Source organism: Chinchilla lanigera, unplaced genomic scaffold, assembly GCF_000276665.1.
Source record: "Chinchilla lanigera isolate Chin_1 unplaced genomic scaffold, ChiLan1.0 scaffold00008, whole genome shotgun sequence".
In the NCBI taxonomy this organism is placed as follows: Eukaryota; Metazoa; Chordata; class Mammalia; order Rodentia; family Chinchillidae; genus Chinchilla; species Chinchilla lanigera.
The window spans coordinates 24,215,241-24,241,124 of NW_004955409.1; the positions used below are offsets into that span (position 1 = coordinate 24,215,241).

Here is a 25,884-nt window from a genome sequence, read left to right on the forward strand (position 1 = left end):
ATGATGTAAATGTTTTAAATCTCTGGAATGAGAAAGAAAAATCCTATCCCTTTGAGTACTAATGGCTTTGATGAGGTTTTGTATTCCTAGCTTTAAGGATAAAAGATATCTTGGAATTATGTGATATCTACCAGTGGTTGTTGCCAAAGTAGATGCAACCATAAGAGCTGCTTCCCGGTGAGATATTTATATTTTAAGTATATGTCTTTGTCTCATGCAAATCAGCCTTGTGACTTAGGACAAGAAATCCAAGATGCAAAGAATGTCCAGGCCATAGATTAGTTAAAATTGCAATTAAAATTTTTAAAGTATTTGCTTATATTTCTTATTATTTTTGTAACATACTTCCTTGAAAAAAGTAGGTAAGTTTGGATAAAAGCAAACAGCTATGTAAGGCTAGAATTGATGCTGAATATAAATGGCAGCATTTCAAGTTGTAAATAGCAATGCTGAATTCCTTGGCCTGAGACACAGTTGCGTGCATGCACGTAGCTCTTTTCTGTTTGATATCTTCCCTTTGCAGGTAATGACTTTTTCAGAGTGTCACTTCTGTGCTGACCTTTGAAGTCCTTCAGGCTTTTAGGCAGCCTTGATGCTGCATCAGAATGTGTCTCCAGTCGCTAGCACGGTACCCTACATGCAGATAGCTCTCACCTGTGATTTATCCATCTAGCAGACATTGAGTAAATGCTTGTCTTCTCACATTTACACAGCAGCAAAGCATCTGGACATGGGATCAACAATATTGCAATTCTGTATTCAGGTGCTTCTTGCGATTTGTTTAGTGTCACTTTTATGATTCTTTCTCTGTCCTTATATGCTTATTTGTGCAGCTCTCAACCTAATGACGTGAATGCAGAATGAATAGCTGCTAGTTCGGTTTATCTTGAGATTTAGATAACATCATGGTGTATGCACAAACTCCAATCAACATTAGTTTATTTATTCAACAAATATTTATTGACCTCCTATGGTGCTGGCCTTTGTGCAAAGTGATAGTGATGTGAAAGTGAACATGGAGTCTGCCCTCTGGAACTGTTAGACAAGGACACAGGCAGTTGTAGGGTCATGATACAAGTTCAGGGAACAGTGGGGGCAATTTCCTGTGTCAAATAGAATTAAGTCAGCTACATGTATCAAAGAAATGGCAATAGTTTAAGAAAAGAGTTTTTAGAAGAAAATTTAAAGAAATTTTCTCCAAAATGAATGGCTGAAAGTAGACAAAATGGAGTGCCACCATCTCAAGGAATTAGTTCTGTTGTGATATTGTGGTATACGTGGCCTGTGTGCCCAAAGACACCCTGTTGTCCAAGATGGCTGCTCCTGTCCCTTTGTTCACATGTCACTAGCAGGAAGGAAGGGCAAGGAGAGGAGCAGACTCTCTGCCTGTAAAAGACTTCCTAGATGTTTTGAAAGCCATTTTCACTTACATCCCATTGGCTAAAACTTAGTCACATGGCAATACCTAGAGGCAAAGAAAGCTGAGAAATATATTCCGTATTCTGTAGGAAGCTAGGTATGAAGAAGGAGGAATGGAAACTGTGGAATAACTAACAGTACAGGTTTCTGGGAAAATGGTTGCCAAAATTGAGATCTGAAGTGAATAGGGTTCTGAGAATTGTGCCCTGATGGGAAGTGAATATTCTAGAGGAAAGGAAAATCTTGAAGAATTGAACACTGGAAATTCTCTTTCATCAATCATGATTACTCATTATGTGACAGTGCTTGTACTTTTCTTGGGGGAAGAGGTGTGCCTCACGTTGTTTCAGGAGAGGAGAAACGGGGCTAATTTTTGTAGGATTGTGGTTGAATGGCCCAGGAGCCTCTCGGAAAAGATTAACGTGGGGAGGAGTGTGTACAGCAAAGTTGTATTAATCCCTTTCAGCAGTGTTGAGTCAGGAAAAGACGTGTCCTGGAGCTAGTTCAAAGAAGGCAGCCTTCTTTCAAAGGATATCCCAAGCTCCGGGTTCAATAGATGGAAGGGTCACATTCCACATTTCATTTGAATCATGGAGAAAAGTCATGTTCATTAAAGCGTCATGAATCTGTAGAAACATTGAACCCTTATTTGTTAAGTTCCTAGTATCAATCTGCTTTCAGGCTCTCTTAGTTTGTGTGTCCTGCCTTATGAAATTAATCTTTTGCCTACTTTAAACAAATCTAATAGCAAGGCTTGTTTGATTGTTATTGTAATAAATCTGCAGTTACCTCACAGGAAAATAGCAAACACATAGTACAATATTTTTAACTGGTGTATTGCTTTTATGTTTTTTCTATTTTCCTACTGTACTCTAAGTTTTGATTCTGCTTTTTATCCACAAAAATGAATGCACAATTCAAATAGTCCAACCAATTTAAAAATAAGCATGCCTGCATTGAAGATGTTTTATCTCCAAAGTGTCTCTTTCCTGGTTTTAAGATCAAATGCCAAATTTAAATTTAAAATTATCCAGAAAGAGGGTATGTTAGAAAAGAACTGGTCTAAATCTATAATTATATACCTTCTTACACATTTTTTTACTTTGCTTCTCAAATACTATTAAGTTATAACTTTTCTTTTCCCCCAGGAAAAAGAGTTCAATGATTGGTGGTTGGCAGTATAATTTCTATTAGGCAAGAGAAGAAGAGATTAAACTAGTTTATTTTGTGTTCATCTGTGACAGATTGGCAAGACCAAGATTTCTAGGTCTTATTTGTCTTGAGATCAATATGTCTTGAACTAGCAATTTAGGACATGTTATTAAATGCAAGCTCATATTTGAATAATTTTTCTTATGTTAGACTTTCAATTTTATAACACAGGGGAAATTATTAAACTCTGTGTTCACTAGCACATTGTTTGGTTTCTGTCTTCATACTAGGTAATAGAATTGCCAAAAAGCACATGGTATAATTCAGTTCTTAGGGTCACTTCTAGGCCTACGGTAACATGACTCACCTGATTCTATTTTTATGGTTGTCTCCATAAATAATAATCACAGCCTCTCACCCCTAAGCTCTCCAGTGGAGATCAAGCAAGCCTCCACTCCCATTCTGAGTGAATCCAGATTTCATTGTGAAATCTTATCAAAATCCAAACCTTTAGATCATTTCCAACATATATGTTTTCTCTGCTTACGATACATTTTGTTGTTGACTTGAATTCTACAAATTGCTGGTTTTGATTTAAAAATGAATTCTACAAATTGCTGGCTTGGATTTAAAATTGAATTCTACAAATTGCTGGTTTGGATTTAAAATAAATAAATTTAAATAAATAATCATACAGATATTCTAGACCAAACATGTGACATTTGACCATTTAAGTCACATCTTCCTATTGGCTAAGTCACAATCCAGTAGGTAGCTTCATAGATAGACACTGAGTACTTCAAACTTAGATGTGTGGGTGGGACATCAGGACATCTATGCTGTGATAAAAGATGATGCGTTTGCTGGTCAACTGTTAACCAACTGTGCTTATGTTCGTTCATAGACGTGATGGAGAGTAGCAAGAGCAGCGAAGGGGAAGATGATTAGGTTATTGAAAGGGAATATTAACAGAGGTTAATATCACTCCTCTGCTTAGACATCCTGTAAAATGTCTCCTGTGAACACGGAATACATTGATAACAAGAAGAAACATTCAATGAGCTTTTTAAAAAAGCAATCCTCCACTGGTTCTTCATGACAAGTGCCTGAATATGAAGTTGAGCATGACGGATAGACTTCAGGACTCCCCTGTTGCTACATCCACCTTCAACCGTAGGCTGCCATAATCTCAAGTGCTTTCTTTCCTCCTTTCTGTTTTGGTGCACCGTTTTCCCTCTGTGCCTCATGCGCATACTCTCCTCTTCCCGATTCAAGTAACTTTCCCACCTCTCAGCTTTTGCTGTTAATCTTAGTGATTTGGATTGTTGGTTCTTTTGGTAAACTTTCTGAGAGAGCTACCAACTAATGCTATTTGGCATTTGGTATTTTGTTTCTGCTGCAATGTCAGGTGAATGTGAGAAACTTTGTGCATCTGCTCTGCCACACTGATTCTGAGTGTCTTATTCACGGGAGCTACTTAGCAGATGTGTGCTTTGGTGTTTTGTAAGAGTGCTATTTTAAAAGCTGAGCTCCCATGGTACTCAGCTTTTTGTTTATGAGATTACAGCTGTATCTTCTTCTAATTAATATACTAAAGCTTAAATATGAACTCTAAATTTTATACACACATACATGTGTGAACTATATTCAAGTACAACAAAAACACAGAATATTAAGACTTCGTATTTGTGCTGAACCATTTAATCATTTTCTTTAAGGATAAGGAACTGATTGCCCCATGGGTAAATGACCATGCCCTGGAGATACCAGGACAAGAACTGTGGTCGCCTGATTCTTACTTCCAGTTGAATGTGGATTTTTAAGCAAGGAGAAGTGTGTGGAGACCTTTCAGTTTGAAAGGAAGAGACCTACAGTGTTCTCTTTGTAGCAGGACTCGGAGGCTTGGCCACTGTGCCCTGCAGTCCTGTTGCCCCAGTTCCCCTGTGCTTTTTTCTTTCTGTTTGTGTGCAATGGGACTCTGATGGAGTCAGTGACTTGGAAACCTTTGGGATAAAAAATAGTAGATGATAGTTATTTGTGTCAATACAGATGACTTTGCAAACATTCAGGAAAAATTGCCTAAAGCTCCTACAGGAGCAGAACAGGCCTTCAGTTGGAATAGGCCCTTTGAGCTCTCTGAACATGAATGGTATGGGAAGTAAAGGACATTTGTGTGTATATATATATATATGTGGGATGGGGAAGGAGAACTACCTTGCAAATGGGGTGAAGATTCCTCCCATAAGAAATTATATGTGTGGCCTTTGGGAAAAACCAATTGAACAGTAACAACTTCCATTTGCTTATTTTAAAGTTGAGATGATAATGGTCTTTCTAGTAGTTTTGCATGTCAGTGGTAATATATGTTCAATGACTATTGTTGTGTAGGTAATTGAATGTGATCATTACTACTATACTACTACAACTACTACTATAATTATTTTTACAACTGTTAGTACCCAAAACTGCTTGTCTACTGCTTCTGTCACATGTCAGTGGCTTGCAACTGGGTACTCTTCTCTGGTAGACAACAGGGGAGAGGGATTTACAACTGATTTGCAAAAGGCTGTGAACATTCTCATGCGGCGTAATGATTATGATCATGAGTTTGTAAGTATTAAGACTACTTTCTAGATAGGACATCTTAGACAAGCTATTAAGCTTCATGTGCCTCAGTTATTTAATCTATAAAATGGTAATAGTATATCCTACTATAAGTAAAAGTTTTTGTGAATATTAAATGAAATAATCTGAGCACTGCTTAGAACAATGCATGACAATGCGCAATTAGTAAATGTTCTGTGTTAAGCTATTAATGTATTGGATTTTCATAACTACTTTTTAAATAAAAACCATAATTATCTTTATGTTATGGATACTAAAACTAAGGCTTATGATTTGTCACACTAGAGAAAACCTTAAAGACCTTCCCTTCTTTACTTCCTTCCTTTTGTTTTTTCTTTTCTCCCTTCCACATATACAAATCTATAGGGCTAGTTTGGGATACAGTAATTCTGGCTTAATTGATTGGGATATTATCCGACTCTTTTTTCTTTCCCCGATAGCCTCAGGTCCTTTCCAGGGCACTTGCAAGAAAGTACTCACTCATTGAAATAAAATTATATTATACTTTTGTCTTTCTTTTGGGACTAGCTTACTTCTATTCACTATCAGGTCCACAATCCTGAATTCTTTATTTGAATATGCCCCATTGAGAAATCAGTAGAGTGAAGGAAATAAGAACCAATGTATACATAAGCGTTTACTGGACTTTGCTTTATCATCTTTCAGGTCTGGTAGAAATTTGCCTGATGCACCCCCTCGATGTGGTGAAAACCAGGTAAGGTTCTGCATGAACAAGTTTTATTGACTTTGGCTGATATCCAAATTAAGATCTGTCAGAATACTAAATGCTAGAACTTGTCTCAGGTCAGTAGCTTCTCCCTATAATGGCATTTCTATTTGCTGTTTAAAGACAGTATTATTTGACAGATAAAATGTGAACAGTGAAAAACATTTCTGGATAGAGGTCATCTAAAGGTATATAATATTTTATTGACTTCACATGACAACCATAAGGTATCATTTGTGGCTATACTAGTAAATGAGATAGATTTATCAAAATGATGTAAAAACTAAAAACTTTATATAGTGAGTTATGACAGCATATTTTCATTTGGCATTACACATAACAGATTGCTGTTTAATATCCAGCATTTTGTGTGAGATGCCAAAATTTCAAGTAAACTTCCCAAATGGTGCTGACATAATTTATTTCTATAACTGGTTGCCAATGCAAAATGCCATATTTCTTAAAAAATATATTTACTTTTAAAGGAAGATATAAAGCAGGACAATTTGTTAAATATATTTACCAAGGTTTAAAAAAAAAAGCAAACCAACCAAAACAAAATGAACAATAAACTAAAACATATGGTGATATTTAATGTGAACTAGAGCATTTTTTTTTAAATTAACCTTTGTCTGAATTTCTGAACTCCCTATTTTGTCAAATTAGAAATTCTTAGGGTGTAATGACAGTTTATGTTTATTCATATTTTATAAAAACCAGGGTTGGAGCCTAATAGCAAATCATACTATGCAGTAATGGAGGTTAAGCAAATCATTACCACCTCCGTTAGTAACCAATGAGACAGCCTGATCATTGGACAGACATGTTCCTTACCCCACCTAAAAAGGCTGAAGAATCAGACTGGTTGGTAAAAGCAAGAGAAAGTGACTAACATGCAAATACTATTACAATTCTATTAGAACTAGAGAAGATGGGAATTCAGCATCTGCCCTACTTTGAAGGTGCTACAAGAAAATATCACCGGCTGGGTGGCTTCTACGGTAGACATTTGTTTCTCACACTTTTGGAAAACTAGAAAGTGCAAGATTAATTTTGAGACCAACACAGTTCTCGGTGAGGGCCTTCTTGGATATCAGACAGCCTCCTTTTGAATGTATCCTTGGTTGGCCGAGACAGAAACCCTGTAATCTCCTCTTTTTTTATGAAGCCACTCATTTCATCATGGGGCTCCAATCTCATGACTTCATCTAAACTGCCACCTCTGAAAGGTCCACCTCCAAATACCATTGCGTTGGGGATTTGGGCTTCAACGTGTGAAGTGGAGAGGGACACGAATATTCGGTCTGTAGTAGCCTCCAATCACTAAGCCAAAACAGAAAGAAGAAAATGGCAAATTATATTTGAATTCAAGGTGTATGCACCCCTGGGCCATCTTGTTTACAGGTTAGAGAAACAGGATGCAAGCTCACTGGCCTTTCCTTTTAGATTCTATGCTAGGCCTTCTCAAAAGCCAAAATATTATTGATGGTTTCACTGAGGAATAAATTATCTTCTTTCACTTAAGAGTGATTTCCTAAAATAGTAAAGTGTTCAAAGGAGCATAGAGGAGAAACAAAAATGATTTAAACAAGATACGATATTAAAATTATTGTTGTGCCCTCATTCACCAAACATGTATTGAGTATCTAGTGTGTGGGTTGCAAAATAGCTCTGCCATTCAAAGGGCTTACAATCTGAGAGACTATTAGAAGTCTCATTATTATGAAATTCAAAACTGTTTCTTTCATTTCACTGGGCTGGAGCTGAATATATATTTTGAAGTAGAAGTGCTATGTAACTGGATCTATCTATCTATCTATCTATCTGGGGGGCGGAGTACCAGGAACTGAACTCAAGACCTCATGCTTGCCAGGCATGAACCACTGAGCTAAAACCTTGGCCCTATATTCTTTATTTCATTTCATGAAAATAGCATTTGTTAGATTGGAATTACTGATGTGCCCTTGGATAACTTCCAGGGGGAAGGATAATACAGTCCTTCCAGCTGTCCTGAAGGAAAGGGAAGCTGGATATTGATGGTATTTGACCTGCATAACAGTAAAAAGTATACTGAGTAAAGACGCCAATCATGGAGTAAACTGAAAAAGCCAAAATATGTGTAACCAACTTTGCAACAGAAGAAAAATATGCAAGATTGATAGAATTTACCACTCACACATTAACATAGCAGTGACAGGTAGTGGACAGGAAGAGACTGAAGTACTGGAATCTCTTCACTGGTACATTTTACATTAGATGGCTACTTTTCTTGGTACTAGGGATTGAATTTAGAGTCTTTACACTAAGCTACACCCCCTACTTTTTAAAGTTTGAAACAAGATTTCAGTAGGTCACTAAGTTGCCAAGGCTGGGCTCAAACTTCTAATCATCCTGCCTCAGCCTCAGAGAGTGCTGGGATTATGGGCATTCAACCACCAATAGGTCCATGTTAGATGACTACATTTTAAAATTGGAATAAACTCATACCCAGGAACACAATTCATCATTTACTATATGAAATAAAATGCTTGAATAAAGAATTTGGCAATAAATTTTTAGAATCTGTGGTTTTTTCATTCATCAAAGAAAGGATTAGGCACAAATAGAATCAAAAAAGAAAAGAAGACTAGACTCCAAGAACTCATTTCCTGTCATATTCCTACTCATAAAATACCATAGAAATGAGCTATATCCATATTCAGATTAATTCAGTGTACCATACTTCAAATGGTACTATCAAAAGAGAGGGGCAAATAGCCCTCAAAAAGCTGACTTTTGGCTTGTGTATCCCATGCCCCCACTTAGACAATTCCTGCAACAGCTTAGAATCCAGTGCCCTTAGAATCCCATGTAAAGAAGTGACCTGCTGATATCACTAACACTAAGTACTTTTATATTTTACTCATTTGTGTTTTGATCAAAATAATAAATGTATATTGTATGAAATCAAAGAATACTCAATACATCAATCAAGATAGGCTAGGTTTTGCTGTTATAATATCAGCAACAAACCCCAGATCTCAATAGGATACAGACTTCCCTTTTTACCTCATCTCTGTCTCATGTCCAGTATGAATAGGTATCTTCATTCAGCTTGCCATACTAAAATACCATAAACTAGATAGCTTATAAATAACAGAAATTTATTTCTGGCTGAGGCTCAAAGTTGAAGATCAAGACAGATGCAGAACTGCTGCTGGTGAGGGGCCATTTCCTGATTCATGGATGGCACCTTCTCGCTGTGTACTTGTATGTGGATGGGCAAGGCAGCACTCCAGGATCTCTATAAAAGGGCATTAATCCTATTCAGGAGGACTCTATTCTCATGACCTAATCACCTTCCAAAGGCTCTGCCTACTAACACCATCACACTTGAAATGGAGGTTTCAACATACAGAGTTATGGGGACACATTCAGACCATACCAGTGAGAGACTTTGCTCATCATCAGAAGTCCTCATTGCTGACAGGAGCTCTACTTCAATACATGCTTTCACCAGCCCTGTGGCAGGAAGAATAACTGGCAATTATAGCTCTGACAAAAAGTGTCATCTCCCCAACTTATTGTTAGGAACTAGTCACTTGACCACATTTGGTCAACCAGAAGGAGTGGAAGTATGTGCCTTCATGCTGGCCTAAAGGAGGGGACCTGGGTATCAATACGCCACAGACACGTGTCTTCAGGTTTAGAAGCATAAACGCCATTCCCTTAAACCCACTAGTTCCCATTCTGGAGATCAAGGCTTGACTTTTAGTGCTGCTTTTAGAATTTGCTTCGGTATTTTAAAATCTATTGTTTATACTAGTATTGAGTTGCATACGTGTTCTTACTGGAACCTCAGAAAGTGACCTCATTAGGAAGTGGGGCCTCTGCAGACTCAATTAGGGAAGATGGAGTTATACTAAAATAGGGTGGCTTTTGAATCCAGTAGGGCTCCCTACAAGTGGAGGAGGCTCAGAGAGACAGACATGAAGGGAAGACAGCTACAGAACCCTGAAGGCAGACGTTGGAGTTACACAGCTGTCAGCCAGTGTGCACTGAGAATTGCCGACAACCACCAGAAGCCAGGAGAGAGGACTGGAATGGATTAGGCAGCCAGTGTAGCACACTTTCTTAATTTGTCAATTTAAATGTTATCTGTGACATTTATAATTGTACCCTGCTCCCACTTCCCCTGCCTTCCTCTGTTCCATCATTCATCAGTAATCAACTGTTTCATTCTTTTGACTATGCAAACGCTGTTCACTGTGGGAAAAATGATTTATTTTCCTGGAGTTCACTGTTGCCTTGTATTTGCATTTGTTAGTTCTGTATCAGACTATTGCTAATTGCTTTTTTTCCCTGAATGTTTCTATAGGCTTCATTTTGCTACTGTTTTCCGTATTGTCAAACTAATAACAAATGACATGGTAGGGCTTGTGGAAGGTGCACTTTTTCAGTGATCTGACTTATTTTGCTAGACACCGCTTGTTCCTCTTCTAGCTTCTGTAATTGGGGATACTGTTTCCCCAGTTATGAATCTTTCACTCCAAAACGTGTGTGGTAGAGAATGGAGAAATGCACATCATTACCGTATTTCCAGTTTGCTGTCATTCTGCTTCCTGCTGCTGTCCCCAGTGCCCCTCAGTCTGTAGCTGTTTTGGTTCAGTCTCCACGGAATAATTCTCAAATGTTTAGAAGGAAGGCAGGCAAAGAGGAGAATGTACATGGCATGTGAAGCAATCCTCCTCTTTTTATTCTTGTGTTCCCCCCTTTCATAGTATCTGTGGATGTCTCCAAGACTCAGGCTTCCTGAGGGTCTTTACTAATGTCCCCTCTTCAACTATTTAGGGTACAGCCTCCTGTGCCCTGCTAAGGCCATCCTCCGCTCATTTTAATCTTTCAAAGATGTATTGACAGCACACATTCATAGTTACTTCCTGCCTCATCCTCTTTCTTCTTATGAGTTTCTACTTATTTGTAATTATTGTTCTTTTAGATTATTAGGGCTCAATCAGGAGAATATGCATATGCTGACTGTTTTAAACAATGGGAATTTAATGCAAAGAATTAGTTCTAGAGGTGACAGAACTGCGGTCAGTGAGGCAACCCAGAGATTAGCAATGACACCAGCACCCCAGGCTGGACAAAGGGAGGAGGTGGTGTTGCCAGAGTCAAGGCTCTAGTAACCTTGGTGGGAGCCAGAGCCGTGGTCCATCTGTCTAGTGCCAATGGAGTTTCAGAGGAGACCCAGCTACTGCTAGATCCTCTGCCTGAGGCACAGAGGGCTGGGCAGAAATCCTCGCTTTTTTCTTTCCCTCCAACTTCAGGCTCCCACCTACCACTTGCTGAGCCCATGGATGCCAGGGAGGGTCTGTCTTGAAAAGGTCAACCCCACACAGTGAAACAGAACACGGGAAGAATGAGAAGTGGATCTGAAGACAAGCAGAACCAGGACTAACATCGGTCACTGTGGCAGCCTTTAAAGAAAACTGTGAGGAGCGCGCATCTCCACTCAGCATGTTGAACAGAAACTCACATTACATCTCAAAAAGTGATTTGAAAATATAACTGGTAAACCTTTCATGGAGAGATTTCAGGTGCTGTGGCACTTGATTATGTGGAACAGAGCTTACACTGCTCCACGTAAGCACCGCTCCAGGGATAGGCTGAATGGGAGCAAAGGCCAGACACACAGCAGGCATGTTCTGAGCGTCCCCATCTGATATTTGGCCAGGTTACTCTACACTTAGCTGTTATGAAGAGTGAAGGTCCTTTCAGATTCTCCCTGGAGACACACAGCTGTATTGGCCTATTTACACACAAACAGAACTTTGTGTACAACTGCAGGAGGGCCCTTCCCAGCAAGAACCTAGATCTACAAATGAAGAAAGTCCCTATTTACTCATATGAACAGGAAGACCGGAGTAGCTTTCGCCGTCCTGTTTTCCTGGGGTTCAAATAAAATAATCAATAGTGTTTCTCTCATATTTTTTTTTCTTTCCTTCTCTCCCTTCAGATTTCCTTTTTTGTGTAGGCTTTCTCTTGAATAGATTCTCTCAATTGACAGTGTATGGTCCCAGCGGCTTCTAGCTTAGTGGTCCTTGGCATTCATTTGTATAGTGGTGAATGGCTCTGCCTCTAGAACAGGGCTGTGTGGGTTCAAATCCTGACTCCTCTACTCACTACCCGTGTGGCCTCATTAAATTACTTAGCTTCCTGAGTGTTAATTCATTCATCTCTCAATGGGAACAATAACGGTGCCCACATTATTATGAGAAATAAGTGAACACACACACACAGTCATACACACTTGTGGAAGCATGATGTCAGATTCTGGGTTGGCAAAAGCAAGGAAAATATAAAGGCAAATGAAGTTTTTAAGGTAGACCGGGAAACATAAGGGAGTACACTAAGTGTGGAGAGGGGGAAAGTTTAATATGCAGTCAAGCAGCTTCAAGTTTCCCAGCTGGAAAACTTGTGTTATGTGAGCACTGCATTTAAATCCTTCCTCAGAAGGTATTTGCAAGCAGAGAGTTCTCCTGGGTCTGAGTGCAGGAGAACATTGGTGTAGTGTATGCGTTCCAGTTGACATCACCCCACACATCATTGCAGGGCTGTGCGCTGACATTATTAGGTATCCCTGATGGATGCAGTGCTTGGCCTGCAGGAGGTGCCCTGTGGGTGCTATTGAACAAATGATTGTTTTGTTAAAATCAGAAATAATAGTCTAACTCATTCTGTGACCAAACTAGAATGTCTAGAAGGTGAGTAATAGGCAGATGAGTTGTCTTCATGGAAAAGTAGAAGATTCCATGGAAGAGGTAGGGGTCAAGAATCTGTTGAAATAGAAAGGAACACATTATTTGACAAAATGCTGGGCAAAACCATTTCAAACCTGTGATAGGGTCTGAGAGACTATCGTGAAACAAAAGCTTTTCCATTAGGTCTGTCCAGACAAAGGGGCAGGTAGACTGAGCCAGGAGAGGGGTCTGGAGTGCTGAGGGAACACATGTAACAAGCTCTGAGATGGAGAGGAAAATGCTGGACTTCACCTAAAACAGTGTAGACCAAGGGAGATATAGGACATAACACAGGCATAATTTTAAATTTTCTAAGAGCCACAGTTAAAGAAGTAAAAAGGAACAGATAAATTCAGTTATAATTACATATCTTCATATTGCCAAAACATTGTCATAGCAACATGTTCATCCATTAAAATTATTAATGAAATATTTCTCTTTTATAATGTTAAGTATTTGAAAGCTGATATCCAAGGAGATGATTCCCTTGGAATGTGTTGACAGTTCCAAAGAAGCAAGGTCCAAGGTAGGGGAAATTTTACTGCATCTTCTTTTGAAGGCTTGTGCATGGGTGAAGAAAGTGGCATTCAAAATTTGGGAGGTTTGGGGGAGGTCACAGGAAGTCTGTGGAAGTTACAAATTGAGTTTACATCTCTTTCCTATGTTTATTCCCAGGGAGAGAAATAGCCTATTGTACAAAAGACAGAATTACTGAGGTTTTCACTTTCACCCTGTATAATTTCCCTAAGTCATTCTTTGTCATTTCTCCTTTGTTTCACTTTCACATGGGCCGTAAGGTAGGTACAAACTGAATAAATGACTGATCCCCTAGGATGGATCCTGTAAAAGTATGGCTTGTCCAAGTACTGCATGTTTTCTGGAGGGTACTAGGGAAGGTGAGAAAAAGAGGAAGCAATTGCACATCTTCTTATAGACAGATGGCCAACAGACTGTTGGGGAGTGAACAAACCAATATGTACCTCGGCTTTCATCCTTTCTCCCATCAGGACTTGCACAGAAAAGTCTTCTAATACTTCTCCCAAAACATATTAATCACTGTATGAATTCTAAAGACTCGCATGGGTTGAAAATTTGGCATTCACATGTGGTTATATATGAGCTTGTGGGGCCTTTACTCAAGCGGCTGAAATTGATTTACACATTCTATCCGTGGCTCCAAGCCGCAGATCTACTGAATCAGGAACTCAGGGGTGGAGCCTATCAGTATTTATGTTCAGCAACCACCTGGTGATTCTTCTGCTGTGAGCCCAGACTGGTCACTGGGTCAGCCTTTGGGAATCTATCGGCAATTTTCTAAAAACTTGCGTCGAGTTCCTTTTTAAAAAAAAAAAAAAAAAAGTAGTAAACATCTCATTAACCTATGGTCCTCATTTATTTCATTTATGTAAACTGCTTTGTTAGCAGCGAGTAGAAACGGAATACAAAAAGCTTGCCTTGCAGAACTCTTTCTGTGGCTTGTGAGAGTGATATGGGAATATATTATCTAGAGCCAGAAATAACACACTGTGTCCTACTGAGAAGGGTCACAGGGGCAAAAATCAGAACAAGGAGATGGGGCAGGACCTAGTACTGGTTGTTCCAGAGGGAAGGTAAATGGACCTGATGGGTAAAAATGATTTACGGGCATAAGCCCATCACAGACTTTATTAAAAAGAGAAATCTGAGGACAGGCTTTGGTGAGGAGCTGCTTTGTGGGGAGCTCAGCAGAGAGTGAGGAGCTAAGGCCTGGGAAGTATCCATGACCCCTTTTACCAGGGAGGAGGGAAAAACAGCAGTGAACTTTAAAATGAGCACTTAATTTACAGGTTGGAGAGGGGACGTTGTGTAGCCTTTGGGGCTAACGGAACAGTGGGGTGGAAGCAAGGAAGGAAGAATGTTTTCCCCAATAGATGCTTTTTTGTTTCTTTGAACAGGAAAAGAATCCTTTTAGTGGAGAGAGCAGTGGGGAAAGGTTAAGATGGGATATCCAGGGGAGGCAATGGAGCCTATAGGATTAAAAAAAAATCAGCAGCGCAGCTGGGAGGGCCACTTCCATGTGTTAATGATTTGCTGGTGGTATAAAACATTAGGATCGCATTCAGGGTTAGACCGTGGTTATGGCTGATTTCTCACCAGAGAGAGAAATACAGGGTGAGACCACTGTCATGGCTTGTTTCTAGCCATGGACAAAATGTGTCTGAAGAAAAGCAAGCAAGGAGTAGAACCACTTTGTATAAAGTATGTTTTTATTGGGGCTTTGTTGGCTAGCTAAATCCACCCATGGCAACTTCTACTGGTATGAAATGGTTACAGTATCCCAGAGTCCACTGTGAGTGTCATTTCCACTTTGCATTTGAAACTTCCTGGCCATAGTAGGGATTCTCTAGGATTTGTTTGATTTAACTGAAATATTAGTCATAGTTGCTGAGCCAAGGAATAAAGTGTTGGGTGATAGGAGCCCTGCAACTTTAGTAATTATGCTTTCCTTTTCTATCCAGTAATCAGTGAAAATTTTATTTGCATAGTCAAATTTTTAAAAAGGTGCAGAAAATGGGTGATAGATTTGGAAGGACTAGAGGTACCAGTTAGCTGTGCTCAGCTTGATATACCATGAGACTGCCATGAACACAGCTTAAATAAATAAATGTGTGACTTAAAATGTCATTTGCTCCCACCCAAATGCTTTATTATTACAAATTTACTTCAACATTGTCTATGAGTTCATGGCAAAGTATGACCCTACAACTAAAAGAAAATAATCCTATTTCATACGCTCTTGCAGAACACCACGTGTTGTCTACATTTTAGGTGTATCTCAGGAGGAAGGAAGAAGCCTTGGGGATGCTAATCCGTGTCCTCATAAGGAGATGGCATTGATACTCCTCCTGGAATTTTTACTTTGGCCATGTTCTCTTTGGGATAGCAAAGATGGTTTCTAACCATTGGAAAGCTCAGAATGATGTACTAAAGCAAGTCTTGCCCCTCTACCTCCCTCACTTTTTGGTGGTTCTCCTACCTGGCGTAAGCCCAAGCCCTGGGTTGGGTTGGATGCAATAGCTGCCTTATCCCCAGGAAGCACTCCATACATGTCAGCTTTGCTATAGTCACTTCTCTAGTGGGCCAGTAATGATGAGGAGAGATAAAGTACACACAAAAGGATCCAAAGGAAGAAAACTCAGTTCCAAAGATCTTCTGCAGAAGATTATTGCTACCAAGGACTAAAATTATTTTTCATTTTTAGTCATAAAGAGAAAGACCTTTGTTTAAAAAAATCAAATCAATTCACACATAAAATTATATAATATCCAATCAACTACAACTCACTTTATAATCTTGAAACATCCAAACTTGTTTATTTACTTATTTATTTTTGTAAGTAGGATTCTTTTTTAAAAAAATCACTCCCAAAGGGAGAATGCTATTTTTATGGCTCATATAGTGGAATCTTTGTAAAGTGTTTAATCTCTCCTTAAATTACGTTTTGTCTAGATTTTTAAAATAAAGGATTGAGTGTCTCTTTACAGCACAGTGGCTGTTATGCCTCAACTAAGTAAATGGACTTAGGAGACCCTCCCTTAACTAATCGTGAAAGGTGTGTTCTGTTTTGATACTTCTCGCCTCTTCTTCCTGCTGAAGAGCAAAGGCTTCTTTTTCTAGGCTGATCCCAGCCAGATGAGAGGGAAAAGCAACAATGCATCCTTCATGCCTGTCAATAGGGTTTTGCAGACCTGTCTTTTAAGCTGAAAGGTAAATAATTCTTAAATGACTTTCTTATCTTTGCCATGGGAAAGTGAATGACTTCTGAAATGAGCATTGGCCTGAAGACCATTTCCTTAGCTCCTCCTCCCAGTTTCCATCCAGGCTTTTGTCCCAAATGCTTTTAAATTCTCAGCACCTTTACTAATCTACTTATAGAGCCAGTACCCATCACAGGGTCCTCTAAATGTGACAGATACCTGGCCTAAGCCATAGCTTAGATTCCTATTTAGAGTTATTATTATTTAATGTAAGTAAAAGCAAGAATAATGTTAACTGAGTTGGTATTATTTTGAGTTAAAAACAAGTGGGCTGCATTTCTAAGTGTTATATAATCAGAAACTGTCAGATAATTCGAGGACAGGTGTTTGGGGTATATTTGGTACTAATATTGTGTCTATTTTCAGTGTCTATTTAAGAGCTGAGTTTAGCTGCAACACTAAATTCAAGAAAGAAGAGAAGGCCCTGGGGTGTAGCTTAGTAGTGGAATGTTAGCTTGGCATGCACCAGGCCCTTGGCTTAAGCCCTAGCACCCACCTAAATAAGTTAGGAATGTTCAGTTTTCTATTACAGTTGTGTTGTCTTAAATTATTTCTAAACTCTGAAGAACCTGCCATCAGTGAAAGCAAAATTATTCTATCAGAAGTGTTTGCCATTTAGCTGCCTCTATGAAGAGCAGGTGGCTGGCCCAATAGGGTGGGAGTGTTCCCTAAATGTCATGTGCCATGGCAAAGCAATTTAGATCCCTACTTGAGCTCTTCCAGTGATGTGAGAAAACCTGCCAGCACTGAGAAAGAGACTGCTTCAGATGAGAAAGCTAGCTGTGAGCCAACCTCAACTGCAGGCCGTGTCCATCTGTGGGAAAGCTACTTTTGAGTTATACACATACAGTAGTAGGAATCAAGCTTAACACAATCTAAAAAAGGTTAGGATTCTAGTACAGCTGAAAATGATGATCATCGTGAATATTCTATAAGGTTGCTGTTCCTTTTTGTGAAGCAAGAATAAAAATCATGACTATCTTAACAAATTTGAGGCTAATAATGTCATATAACCGTGACCTGTGGCCAAAAATTGATAAAAAGTATTTGACATTCTTGGAAAATCAATTAACTCTAAGAACATTCTTGTTGAGGTGGCTAAAGTAGCCTGTGTTGCTTTTGCTTTGCAGTCGGGGCACAGCTGAGATTTCATTTTGACAAAATGAAGAAGTTTGCAAGATGATAAATAGAGCTGGATGCAACTTGCATACTCTGGGCCAAGTTCCTACAGGATAAAATTTTCCCATTTGAGGGTTGTTGAATATGTTCTCCAGTGAAACTTTTTTGAGTACCTAAGAGGTTACATACTTCCCTGTTACAGCAAGAATCATCTGAAATTAAACTAAGTATCATCCATTTTTGGTAATCAAAGTCTACCGGGGATGTTCATTTCTTAATGAATAAAAACACAACCTATTTTAGTAGGCTCATCAGATCTAATTCAGTACTGTCAAATACTAAAAAAAAGAAAGGGGGAAAAAAGCTGTAGAATTTAAGTGATTTCTGTATTTGTTACCCTTTAAATTATGAAAAGTAATCTGGATTTCTGAACAAGTACTTTGAAGACAACAATATACAATATAACAACCAATGTTGAATTCACATCATCTTGGTTTTTTTTGAAATTCTGTATTGTTTCTAATGTTTTTATTATTATTTTTTACTCTTTAAAATAAATAAATATGAGTAAAAATAAATAAATTATGAAAAGTAAATACTATTCCTTGACTGTTTTCCTCTGTTAGAATGCTCTGGCACTCCATTCAGGAGGGACACGTTACAGAATATGAGCCCTGGGTGCGCACACATGCTGTCAGCGTTCGGGAGGAATGTGATTAACATGTGTCAGCTCAGAGAGGCCACAGGTCATGTGGGAAGATGCTTGTCATGGACACAAGAGACCAGGATTGCGGGTCTGGGCTGGGAACTCCAGCTATGTGAAGTAAGGGTGCTGCTCTGGGACTTGACTCCTCACCTGGAATTTGAGGGTATTCTCTGCGGTGACCTTGGAGGTTTCTTCCAGTTGGACATGTTTCAAAGACTATCTTTTCATTGTTTAAAATAAAGTGGCCATTGTGTATGTCCAGCAGTGGGATTTCTCCGTGCCTAGTGCACTGGGCTCACTCCTGTCTCAGGACCTGTGCCCTTAGCACAATTTATAAAGGTAGTTAGTTGTTTGTTTGTTTTAATTATTAGTGCTTGATAGAGGAGGCAGTCATTGTAGTCCTATAGTTTTCTCTTTCTGATAGCTATGTAGATTGGTCTTTTATTGATTAAAAGGTATGTAGATCTCTTTGTATTATGATTAGTTAGGTACTTTAAACTTTTTTCATTTTCAAAAACAACTAAGAGTAGTAGAGTAGTAGGGTCAAGAGGATGTGGTGGCTTGACAATTGGTAGTCAACTTGTAACACCCAGCTAAACTGAATCAGTGTGATGCTGGGTATGGGGGGCCCACCTGAGGATTGTTGCCAGCAGCATAAGAGGTAGAACTGGAGAATAAGAAGTTTAGGTGCTGTTAGGGTGCTGTTGGAAGCTGTTGGTTCTCCTGGAGGAGCTTGTCATGCTGGCTTTTCTGATATGAAGATGGCTGTTCTCTTCGTTGGAGCAGCTCAGGACCTTGTTGTCACTGAGAGTGGCTATGGTTCTCCTTGGGGGAGCTCTGGCTCTTACTTTGAGCATTGTTTCCCGGTTCTGGAGGGGAAGATGGTGCACTTGTCAGTGTCCTGGAGAAGCTCTTCGCACTGGATTTCCTGATGGGAACTCAGCTATTCTCATCTTTGGAGGAGCTCGGGACCTTGCTGTCCCTGAGGATGGCTGTGGTACTTTTTGGTGGGGAGCTCTGGTCCTTACTTTGAATGTCGCTTCCTGGATCCAGTGCAAATCACTTGGCCTGCTAGCACAGATCCTACATCCCACTGGTACAGACTTTCTAGCTTCCACCACTGAGCTTAGGGCCTTCCCAGCGCAAATCCATGAAACAGATTCGGGTGAGGCGTTGTCATGGACTCTAGGTCTTCAGCTAGGCTCATGCAGGACATTACTGTGGGATCCAGGCCCTCAGCTGGATTGCTTGGGTCTTTATAATGTGTGGACAGATTTCCTGCACTCTCTTTGTATATGACTCTTTTGGTGAATATTACAAAATAATCCTGTAAATTATGTGTCCTGTACCATATTGCTTTCCTTGCAAACTCTGACTATAAGAGAAATGCTCCAGGCTTATTTTTTAAAAAATTAGTGCATGACTTCCAAAAGTTATACTTTCTCATCCTTCCTGCTGAAATCTGAGAGAGGGGAGAGAAATTATTAAGAAACTATTACCCCGGGGATGGGGATTTAGCTCAGCGGCACAGCGCCTGCCTGGCAAGCGCAAGGTCATGAGTTCGATTGCCGGTACCAGAAAAAAACCAAAACCAAAAAAAAAAAAAAAAAAGAAAGAAACTATTAACCACTACTTCTGAAGAGATAATCTGGGAATAATTTCTGGGTGTTTGTTGATATTTGATCCTAAAGAATCCTAGATTAACATTTTCTTGATTCATAATGAATATATAAGTAGATCATGTGACTTCCTTTTAGTGCTTTCCTCTCACAGTGATCTATGCACTATCTAAGCTCCATGTATTATGCAGTTTGTGCATGAAACCTTTTTACCATTTTGAATGGTACTAGAACAGGGAAACTGTTAGGTTAAATAGAAAGGAAAAAAAAAGAAAGAATCCTGAAATTTACTCTTAAATTGAAGAGTTGGAAAAGAGCTGTTGTTTTATATTTTGATTTCCCAGAGTGTGAGAAAGCTGTCCCTATCCAGATGCTTGCCAAGTTCTGGAGAATATTTAAGAGTATTTTTTGAATAGCACAGGGAGATAGTCAGGGTCTTGTATGCGGGTGTTCCTGGTTTTAGACTGCACCAGGGGAATGGGAGAAAAGAGGGAAGCATTCCCAAATCAAACATAACTCTCAGGAAATGAGCCAGAACACCTGTGAGAGGTCGGGGGTCAGAAAATACAAACTCAGGGTTCAATATTTTGTTCTCATCACAGAAAAGAAAATGATCATAGAGAGTGGACAGAAGAAAATCTGGACATGTTTGGAAAACTTAGGAATTAGGGATTCTGTCATCCTAAAACTCCTGTCTCCCATGCCTCTATGCTGTTTTAAATGATATCTTCAGAACTGACACTAACGTTCGAGAGGTCTCTTGTTGTTTAGGCATCATGTTGAAGAGTTATTTACCTCTTTTTTGTAATTCCCAGAGGTTCAGTTCTGGAAACCTCCTGAGCTGGATTCTTTGGCCACTGCTTACAAGGCTGTGCAGGGTGGGGGCAGCAGTCAGAAATGAGGAGACGCCGCAGCCCTGAATCGCAAGAAATTCACTTCAGGAAGAGAAAAAGAAGTTTTGCAAATGTTGCTGCATGAGACCTCCTAGGGAAAGGGAGGGTGTTTTTTCCATCTCATTTCCCAGCTCTAAGGTCTATGAGATCTTGATTTTTGCCAGGTGTCAAAGTATAACCCTCCTGGTCAACCACATATGACTAATGATTAGGCTAATGACTATGCAAAGCTTGAAACTCACATTCACACTTTAACTTGCTGGCTACACTGTGTTTTCATAAATTGTGAGAGAAAGAAATCCCCTCCCCAAAGCCAACAAAAACAAGGGGTTAGAGTCTTAATTGCAGTGTCTCCTTGCAGTTGCTGATCCTGTAGGTGCTCCAGGAGAAAGAAGATGGAACTGCCCCGTTTCTCCGTTCTCAGGCCTCGGCTGGCCAGCCCCACATGTGACGCCAGTGCCCCTCTCCTGGGGAGAGTTAAGTGATGCCAGCAGCACTGAGCAGAGCAATATTGGACCCTTCAGCTGCTTTGCATACAAGCAGCTGTTCTCCTGTGTCCATCATCCGCTTGATGGAAACAGAAGAGCTGAAATCTCTGATACTTCTTTTCAGCTACAAAGGTTGCAATGGAATGATGACCCCTGGTAATTTACTGATAGGTGGGAATGCTCAAAGGGCTTCACATTCTTTTCTTTTCTTTGCGTTTTGTGGGAAAGGAGCAGCCACTCAACGAGTTTCCTCTATATTTACGCCTGGCCCCCAATGTGTGCCTTGAGAGCTCATAAAAAGAACTCTGCCTCTCAGCCGGGCAGTCAGTAATGGGACCTGGAGCCTCTCTCTCTGCAAGGTCACCTGTTTAAACAGAGACTCCCGCAGTGCTGCCTGAAAGGTGTTTCCACCCAATGGCTGCTGGTTTGCTCCCTCCCTAGTGTCTTTTAGGAGTGAGCTCCTGGTGCAGCTCCTGTCCTGTCCTCCAGTGAGGCTTCTTATTGCCCAGCTCCTCGGCGATTGATGATAAATGCTGGAGACCCAAACCAGGCAGGGGTCTCAGAGCCCAAGAGTAAGCTATACCATGTTTAGACTTTATTAATAATTTCCTATAAATAAAAAGAAGACTATATTCCATTTGACTACGGAGTGCGTTACAGAGTCATCAAACAGTGGTTAAATGCGAAAAGACTCCTGTGGAAATGTGAGGGCTGTAAAAAACATTGTGTAAAAAGATGCCAGGAGTTGTTCACAGGAATTAAATGTCCTTTTGTACCAGCCACAAGCTTCTTTGGACAGCATAGTGTACAAGCTGCCTGAAATTACATGAAAAGAAAGCAAGCCAAATATCCATGTAGCAATTGTAGTGCTCACTTATTCTTTGCATCTGAGTCCACATTTTCTGCCTCTAGTCTCCACAGGTCAGTCTCCCTCACACCCATCTAGCCCACAGGAAAGGCCCTCCCTGCCTTACTCAGATTCTAGCAGAATTTAATGAATGACCTTGTGTGCCGTCTTTATTAGAGCAGCCAGGTGCCAGAGCATGAGGCTCTGAGGGCTTCCATGCATTGCTCACCTATGTGTCTAGAACAGCTCTAGCCAGCTCCCCTCCTAAGTGAGCCAGTGGAACCCTTTCCAAAATGGCTCCCAGTTTAAGGAGGACGCAGTAGGTGGGAGATCCATCACCGCTGTCTTGACCTTAGCATTTCAAAGAGGTGATACCTACCCCCGCCCCCGCTACCAAAACTAGTCATATCCACCATCCCGCTGGTCACCCAGTCCTCACAAGCCATGTCTGAACAGCCAGAACTCAAAACAGAGATCCAGAACAGGACTGGCCTGACTGCTTCCCAATCAAAGAATGAAGTCAGGGTAGAAACAATATACAGAAAGACAAGCTCAAGAGAGAGAGCAAACAAAGCCAGAAGTTCCTGGTTAGGGTCATAAAGCTCTTACTTCCTTTACCGACCAACAATAAACAGAGTCAGTCATCAGTCAGTAAACATTCCTCACCACACGAGTGGGGATTTGTGTTCAGAGACACTAGACTGGACATCGACCTGTCTGCCCTGCTTCCCCTGTCCCCCATGTTAATGGGAATCCTAAAGCAACCTCTTTCTTTGTAAGGTAAATCACAATTTCTTAACTTCCACTCCAGTGACACTTCGTGGTGGACAATTCTTTGTTTCAGGAATCTGTCTTGGATGCTTTGGAATGTTTTACCAGTATCCATGGCCTCTGTCCACTAGATGTTAGTAATACGTTCCTCCCGGAATGCCTTTGGATATTCCCAAACACCTCTGGAGAGCAAAACTACCCTGTCGTTCTCTTGAGAACCTACTGGGTTAAACAGAGGAAGTAATCAATTGATGTCATGTAGAAGAGGCATAAATGTTGATTTGTTACAAGTGTCACAAATGCCAATGAGGCGTCAGAGTACATGGTACTATATTAAGAAGTTGCTCCAGAGATAGGGAGGCCTGTGTTCCCAGAGATACACATTCAATCAGCCTAGAGTGGAAGCTGATGATTTCCATTTCTGACAAGCTGCGCTGATGCTGGTGGTCCTGAATACCACTGGACCAGACCCGCTGGAATTGATACTTGACGCCCGGTATGGTAAGCTAGCTACAGATGAGGCAGGTACTGTACAGTGTTTAAAATTTCTCTCCCTCATCTTGAACTTTCTGTGTTTACTTTTTCCTCTTCCTTACCCTCCATCCACTGTCATTTGGCCTCTGTGTCTCAGGATATCCATGATGCTGCTTCCCCTCCCCTCATCCTCCTTGGGAGCCACACCCAACTTTTCCTGTCATTTAGTCCCACTCCAATTTTGTGTTTGACTCTTTGCTTTTCAGCCTCATTTCCTGTTCCCAAATTAACCCAAGCCTAAGAGTCAGGGAGTACTAACAGGGTACCCCTCTTCTGGGGTGCCTGTTAGTCTTCCTGTGAGCTCACAAAACTAGCTACCAAACCATGGCACACCAAAGGAAGGGACTAGCCAATATGGTATCACTGCCAATGTTCAGAATTACCAGGGCATACTGACACTAAAAGGCAAACCAATGTTTATTATTTTTAAAAATTTTGTACGGTGTACCCATTTACTGAGTGCACCTAAGGCATACTGCTACCACCACTATCCCTTGGTAATTCAAGGACAGCAAAATGCCTTCCCTGTCTCATTCTCCAGAAAAATATAATACAAACACCGCTAATTACCCTCCTGCTCTGCAGGCCTCTTCACAGGTACTTGTCTGAACCATATGGCCAATCAGGGTTCTTTTTGTTGATGAAATCAATTCCAGATTCCTTAGAATGACATATACATAAAAGACCTTTCACATAGGATCCAAACTGCTTTTCCCAGAATGCACCGTATTTGCTGGCTCTGACGCACTTTCATTTCATCCACACCACACTACCGTTTAAATGTGCACAATAGTGATAATAGTACTAAAAAGCATTAGTAACTGCCTTATAAGCACTTGCCACATGCTGTGCACCATTCTTTGCTGTGTTCTGTGCTTTAATCCTTCCAGCAAGCCCATAGAGGCATTTTGCAGATGAGGGAATTGAAAATTAAAAGAATTCAAAAAATGAGAAAGGAAGGACTCAGAAGCCATACCCATGCAATTAACTGCTACTACTATTATTTGCTATGATCACCCTCACCCAGCAGCTTCTCCTCACTGTAAAATTCCTGTGACCTTCAATCCCCAATTCGATGATAGCTATTTCTATAAAATCTTTTCTACCTTATATGGGGGAACTAGCTATTCTTTTGTCTGACATTAAATAAAACTCCGCGTGTGTCTATAATACATATAACATGAATGTTCCACCTGATAATGTTAGATTTTTACGGTCTCTTCTGTTCATATGTGAAATTATATTGTATTTATGTCTGTATTTGTGGTGTATATATTCTGTGTCTGACACTGAACCAGTATTAAGTAAGTGGTAACTCAGTGAATAAGGTAGGGAGTGAGGGAATGATATATCCTGACTTTATGCTTTAAGTACTCGTCTACCCAGGTCACATCAATCTTCTAGTTTTCAAACCTGAGTTGAAATTAACACTAACCCATATACTCCTAGTTTCTATAGTTTGATCCTACTTACTTTTGTATAAAAGGGGAAAAATAATAGGCTAGTGGGCTGTGCTCTCTAATACAAGTGGAATAGAATCACTAGATGCATAATGCAGCAGTGCTTGTTGAGGGTCTCTGAGGACACCTAAGACCTCTGAATGAATAGAGTGTTGGCTAATGAAAGTGTCAGGTGTCAGACCATTAAAAGGCTGTGGCATTTGTCTCTGGTCCAACAGATCCGAGAAGAGCCAAGCTGGAACAACTATAATTGCTGTATAGCCAACTGTATAGTAGAGTGAGCACGTTGTCTGCATGTCCAAATGGACAGAGAACAGTGCTTCGTGGCATGAGAGAGCCGCTAGGCTGCACGCAGGAACTGGGTGCTGATGCTGGCTGGAAGCAGTCCCTTCCTTTGGTGAGCCATGGTTTGGTAGTTTTGTGAGCTCAAAGGAAGACTAATAAGCACCCCAGGAGGTGGATACCCTGTTACTACTCCTTGACTCTTAGGCATGGGTTAATTTAGGAGCAGGAGGTGAAGATGGACTCGAGCTGGTCCTGGGGCTGCTGAGCATCTTAGGACATGATTTCTAGAAATCACTACTAAGATATGAAAAAGAATGTATCTTAGTAACATCAGAGGTCGGAGAGGGCTCAGTTTTTATAAAAAGTTGATAGACTCAAGCGGTGTGAGGTTTATGCTAAACAGCATTCAATCTGCTCTAAAATGTTTTCCTAGCATACATACAACATTCATTCAAACAGCAACCAGATTGTCTACCTTTTGGGTTGTCCATGGGAGACATTAATGGAAGTAGGACCTCACCAAACATCTATAGTGAATATGGGCTTCATACTTTATCATTACAGTCCTCAGAAGAACAATTTAGTTATCCTAGTTCCCCCTTGAACAGTTGCTGTTTTGGCTTTAGTGAAAATTCCTTACTATTCTTTTATTTTATTTTG

The 25,884-nt window shown here is 40.2% G+C and overlaps 1 protein-coding gene across 4 annotated transcripts in view; it reads left to right on the forward strand.

Annotated features, from left to right (window-relative positions):
- Nucleotides 1–25,884, forward strand: part of Slc25a21 (solute carrier family 25 (mitochondrial oxoadipate carrier), member 21) — a 472,151-nt gene that overhangs the window by 265,447 nt on the left and 180,820 nt on the right. For all 4 annotated transcript variants that reach the window (XM_013510365.1, XM_005376906.2, XM_013510366.1 and 1 more), the window contains one exon: nucleotides 5,863–5,911. In XM_013510365.1, the coding sequence (XP_013365819.1) occupies nucleotides 5,863–5,911 (49 nt within the window). The remainder of the gene's footprint in view (nucleotides 1–5,862; nucleotides 5,912–25,884) is intronic.